Raw genomic sequence first — 6,000 nt, 5'->3', positions numbered from 1 at the left:
GATGTCTTCCTATGCATACAGACTATATGACATATGAAGGGCTTGTTGTTGATAATTCTTCCGGGTTATATGACCGTGGTCCATGGAATTCTTCTATTCCTAACGTTTTGTCCAATACTATGTTGGACATCTTCAGAGGTATGGCTGGTCCTGCTGAGTCCTGCCGGCTCAGTAATTGTCGGCAGGACTCAGCAGGACCAACCATACCTCTGAAGATGTCCAATGTAGTATTGGACAAAACGTTAGGAATAGAAGAATTCCATGGACCACGGCCATATAACCCGGAAGTATTATCAACAACAGTACCATCCGGTTGTGAAAACCTTCATTATATGAAGGGGTTATTTCAATAGTGGTACAAGCCTGTTACCTCCAGTTTTCTGCCTATAATGCTTCTGAAATTAATGATCCAAACAAATAGAAAGAAAGGTTCATCTCTAGCAAGAAGCCATATGCTTGAATATTTCTGGTATCTCAACTGCACATTTTTCAGCTCTCATTTAACTTTAGGACTCTGTATCTCACAATGAACAAAAATGGTCTTGTACCACTATTGAAATAAACCCTTCATATGTGGCTGGAATAGTCTGAAATATGCCTGAAGGCAATCCAAGCTCACTACAAGCTCACAAGTGTCAAAGTGAAGTATTACACACAAGATATTTTTTCACTTATCTGATTGATATGTTTTCCAAGCAGAGTTTGAAGCTATCTAAAAATTTAAAAATTTTACTGGCTTATTTTCTACTTCATTTTACATTCACATTAGGAGTTGTTGGGTTTTTAAAAGAATACACTGGAGTTTATTAGTCGTAAACCAGTCCAAAGACGTATCAAGGGTTTCTTTTGTTATCCTATTCAGATATAAAATTCTCTGATATGTGGTAAGTAGTTTTGCATAATTAGTACAACATATCACAAAGTGAGCTATTAGTAAATCATTAATTTCTGCGTTCAAGGAAAAGGGTGTGAGAGCAGATCCTTGTGGAAGACCTGTGCTGATTTCTGTTGAAGAGGAATTCAACGTTTTTGAGTGAGAAAAACTGTTTTCTGTTACTTAAACAAAAATTCATCATAGCAAACACACACCACGAAACTCCAATTTCCCTAGTAGAATTTCAGCAAAAATTCGATCGAATGTTTTGCTTAGGTGACATAATGCTAGGGATATCATGTTTTTGTCTTGGAGAGCTTTTAAAGTTTAATCCATAATTTCCTAAATGGCCGCTGTTGTATTTCTCCCCTTGAGAAAACTAAACTGATTGTTACCTATGAGATTGTGTTTTTCGTAGTTCATGCTTATTTGTGTGTGTGACAGTGCCTCAAATATCTTTGAAAACATTGGCACATTGAGACTGCTCTGTAGCTTTAAGGAAATTGATTGTGCTGTTTTTTAAAAAACTAGGATAGCTTTTGAAACCTTGAGTGACTCTGAAAAAACTTCAAATTCTATGCATTTATTAATAATAAAATCTAAATTATAGTAGCTGCTGTTATTCGTTTCGGGGTCACCACTGTGAAATTTTCTGGAGAAAATCCTTGCAATGAATCACAGAATTCAGATTTTAGCTGTTGTAATACAATTTATTACAATATACATACATGAAGATTCAACTTGGATGCGTGAACACTAGTCAATCTCCATACTACTGATTGTCAGAATCAGTTAATATCTACGAACTTGTGGAATAAAATTATTTAATAACTTTTCACAAACTGTACCTGATCCATCTGAACAAGCATTCAAACAGACACTGCAGGACTCCTTAGTTGCCCACCCATTCTACAATATAAAGGAATTTATTAATTTAATTTAATATTCTGATGTTAATAACTAGACTACTGTGCTTTTGAATTTTTAGCTTTATTGTTGTAAGTTCGTGATGTTTTATATTGCTGTTAGATCGTAATGATAATAGAATTACTATTATTATTATTATTGTTGTTGTTATTGTTAGTAATATACCTCCAGTCGTTACTGCATCAAAGTTCTTGGCAAGCAAATATTTATAGAAGAAAGAGCATTACCAGTATGTTGAATATTGATGACAGATTCCATAGTGCGACACGTTTATTCCGTGTGATTACGGAGAGATGTTGTTGAACATCATCGTGTTACTTTGACTTTGCGTTTTCTAAATGTTCAAACTCATTCCTCAGTGAGACCTGAGAGACATCTCTTTCAATTGAGACATACCTTATATGTCCATCATTACTTTCTACCGTAGTATTTGACTACAGTAGTAGATGTGTCAGAGATCATATTACGGCGATTTGTTTGTTTTGATCGTTTAGGTGCACATGAAAGGAAGAATGATGGAGAAAATACAAGAGGAAATACAAAGGAAGTTGGATGAATACAAAACTGTCCAGAAAGGTAAAGTAAAATATAATAAAGGAGTATTTTGTGTTACTAGTGTAGTGGTATTAACACGTGCCGGTAGGTTGTCATAATTGAATAGACATCTTACTTCTTTTCATCATTTCTGCGAGATGAAACCCTTATATCGTGGAATAACATGCCCATACGGAACTCAGTTTTGTTGGGTATTACTCCATGTGTGCTCCTAATTCTGTCAAATAACGTTTTTTCACCGTCATGTGATTTAAGAAAAGACCACTTTCTGCCTTTTGTGGTCTTGTAAGAGCAATAGCATGAAAGCAAAACAACGTTATGCCAAAACATGTCTTCACTTTTCCCCATGCCGCTTGAAATTTTGTCATTTGCGTTGCACTTTCTTCTCTTTGTGGTCAGTATTTTGTCATAGTATCAGATCTCTTCAGTCTCAAACTTGCTAGAGAAATGTAAACATATATGTCACTAACCAATAAATATTTATTTGTTTGCCTTTGGTAGTCAGTAAATTCTTGAACTTCAGGAATACAGACACGTCTATTGGATACGGAATGATATGATTCTTTTATTGATAGTGTTTGTTATGAAGTAAAATTTGAGTTGACTGAAACTATTTATTTACGTATTTGATTAGGCACTTATTTTTGTACTTGCTTGATTTCCACAGCCTCAAAGATACTGTAATGTGTTGTCACTTATCCCTTGGAGTCAATGAAACAACACACTTTCTTATCACAGTTTTTATTCTGTCAGTGTTTTTCTTGATACCAGTATTGTCATTATGTTAAGGCTTATGCCTTCTGAAGCAAATCATTTTAAAAGTTCATGCACCATAGGATTTCCCAAGAGTATGTGGCACTAGTACCACTTTGAGAATAGATTTATTAAGAGGGTGGGTGGGGGGTGACGCTGGGCAGTACCATAGATCCAGGGGCTTAGATTGATATGTCTGGAAACGTTGGAATCAATTAATCAGCACATTAACACAATTGCTGTGATAATATTCACTGTTGGCATTTGTCACTCGAAGTCAGGAATCAAATCTAGATGATCAAGTAAACGCAGAGAGTTTGTAGCAGTAGTACTCACTACCTCCACAAAATTTGCTCTGTTATGGGATGTGTGAAGTGTCCAGCCCTCAAAATCTCATGTGGTAACAGAAACATACTCAGAAAAGCTGCATTCCATAGTAGACAGACCTCAGAGTATGTTGGTACCTATTAGGCCTATATTTGTATCTTTAACATCAGCTGCAAGAAATTCAGGGAGTGGAGGGCGGCCATATGTAACAGTAATATGTATCCTTTACTTTCATAAGTTTGTGATCCACTTGCACTTTGTATTCAAAATGCATGTTTCCCTATCTAATAAGGATACACAGCAGGATATTGTATAAAAGTACCTCCAGATAGGTGTATTCACTAAGACAAAGCTTTTTTACTACTACTGACTGTCCATGATGACTTCAGAGAACTTTGCCCTTCAAGTAGCCTGAGGCACAGTCAAGTTGAACAATCAGAAGAAAATGTGAAATACTTGTTAAATTATTTACATACCATAGCACAACTCCCTCAAAAGTGTGAAATGTAATATAGCAGTTGTCACTTTCCTTCAGGAAATATTTGAAACTGAAATATTGTTGCTAATTGTCAACCCAATAAAATGTCATGTGTTTTGGTAAACTGCCAGCTACAGTATCGAGTGTGACCTGTTAAAGCTAGCTTCAGCAACAAACCATATGACTGTTGAATTTGTTGTTGTTTCGAGGCATTATGATTAGCACCACTTGGACAGCCTGGCAAGTTGGGTCGACATGAAGTTAGATCAACTGCTTCTGTAAGTTCTGATGTACAACAGAGGTCTGGTTTCTGTTGGTGGGATTGGTAGGTGAGGTTAATGAGGCATGGCCTACATCTCAGTAGGAATAGGGGTAGGATTGATGGTATTACCATTCCAAGGACCATAGGGGGATGTATTTGCCAGTAGCTGTATATTTTTAAGGCATATAGGGGAATACTTATTGTCACTTCTGTATGCTCGTGGTATCTTGCACCAACAGTAGTTTCTGTTTATTGTGAAATATAGCGTATGGGGGGGGATGCACATCCCACCAAATTTGTTTTACTGGCTTTTGGGAGAAATACTTACCACTAAAACAGTTTCTCAAAGAGGATTGGGAAGTGTACTTACCACAAAATTAGTATGTCTTTTATGGATTTTGGGAAGTATACTCATCACCAAGTTAGGGACAAAGACTTCAGAATATATCTTGTCAACTTGAGATGTGCCTCACATCTTGTGGTAATATAATGTACAAAGTGTGTAAAAATAAATTTGTATGAGAGTACTACTGTTGCGTTTTGTGAAGCTGGAAAAATTAATTAGTTTCTACAATGGGAAAAACACTTACCATCACAATAACAGCTGACAAAAGGGTCATGGGAGATATTCATACTGTCATAGGTTTTGATCACATAAATAAAATTATCAAAAAATAAATATAGCCGGTTAATCACAATTCTAATATGATAAAAAAACTTTTCTGAGTTGGTACAAAAACTGCACCTGCAGAAGGGTTAAAGGAGCACTACATTTGTGGGTGTAACCCTGTAGTTACTGGTGTGAGGGCAGCACCATTTTTAGGATAAATTCATATTTGAGGCAAACAATATTAAAAGAAGTAATTGTAAGTGAAAATTTTGATCCCAAAACTTGAAGATAAAATGGAGCTTAAAGTAAATACTTTGCATCAAAATATTGTAGGGTTAAACAATAACATCAGTAAGCATCTAATTTGTTTAAACTCACTAGAACCTGAAAACCGTTTGAATGCAACTTAAAAACATCACTTTACTGCTGATACAGGAATGCTGAATATGGCTTGATATGCCTTAACATCCAGTTCAAGTGAAGGAGGGGAAAGGATACAAATATTAAAACATTGATAGCCATAAATTTTGCAGTGATCAGCATTTTGAAACCGTCAACAGATCGATCAAGGCAAATGGATAGTTATTTAATTTTGATGAGATTCATTAAGTAGGCCTACAGGTCAGCTATGTTTGTAGTCCCCATGAATCCTGCTGTAGAAAATTTCAAAATGAAGAAATAAGTTTATTCAGCATATTTCCATCCAATAATGGGTTATGGAATATCTCTCCCCCTCCCGCTCTCTTTTTGGAAAACCCAACGTATTGGGACAGTGTTTACAGACTACTCAAGTGTGTTGTAAGGATTGTATATGGCGTTAATTCTGCAGCATGCTACAGATATTTTTCTAAGGCCTTTGGTGCACTGACAACTTCCCCACTATAGGCTTTGTTAGATACTGTCATTAATATACTTTGTCTTCCATCAAATTTCAGATTAACTGCCAAATGCCAGTAACTTGCTGCCACAATATTTCGCCACAATCTTCTGAGAATCTTCAGATGTATACTCGTGATAGTACATAGAGCTCACCTATTTATTAAGCCCTGCAGTGTTTGCACGGTGTAGCCAGTTGTCTTTGTGCATGTTTTGCTTGAGAACATATGCTTTTCTGTAAGTCTGCACTACTGTGGGTGCTCTCCATGCTGAAAGCTTGCCTCATCAATATTGGATTTCCCACAGCAAGATGCCGGACACTAGTTCAGATTGATGAG

The 6,000-nt window shown here is 36.2% G+C and overlaps 1 protein-coding gene across 1 annotated transcript in view; it reads left to right on the top strand.

Annotated features, from left to right (window-relative positions):
• Positions 1 to 2,181: 2,181 nt before the first annotated feature.
• The window catches only part of LOC126484332 (prefoldin subunit 6), a 54,286-nt gene continuing 50,467 nt past the window's right edge, over positions 2,182 to 6,000 (top strand). Inside the window, exon 1 of the mRNA XM_050107784.1 lies at positions 2,182 to 2,377. Within this exon, the coding sequence (XP_049963741.1) occupies positions 2,302 to 2,377 (76 nt within the window). The 5' untranslated portion in view covers positions 2,182 to 2,301. The remainder of the gene's footprint in view (positions 2,378 to 6,000) is intronic.

Source organism: Schistocerca serialis, chromosome 1 (genome assembly GCF_023864345.2).
Source record: "Schistocerca serialis cubense isolate TAMUIC-IGC-003099 chromosome 1, iqSchSeri2.2, whole genome shotgun sequence".
NCBI lineage: Eukaryota > Metazoa > Arthropoda > Insecta > Orthoptera > Acrididae > Schistocerca > Schistocerca serialis.
Note: the sequence above shows the minus strand (reverse complement) of the source record. Positions and strands in the feature narration are given on the sequence as shown.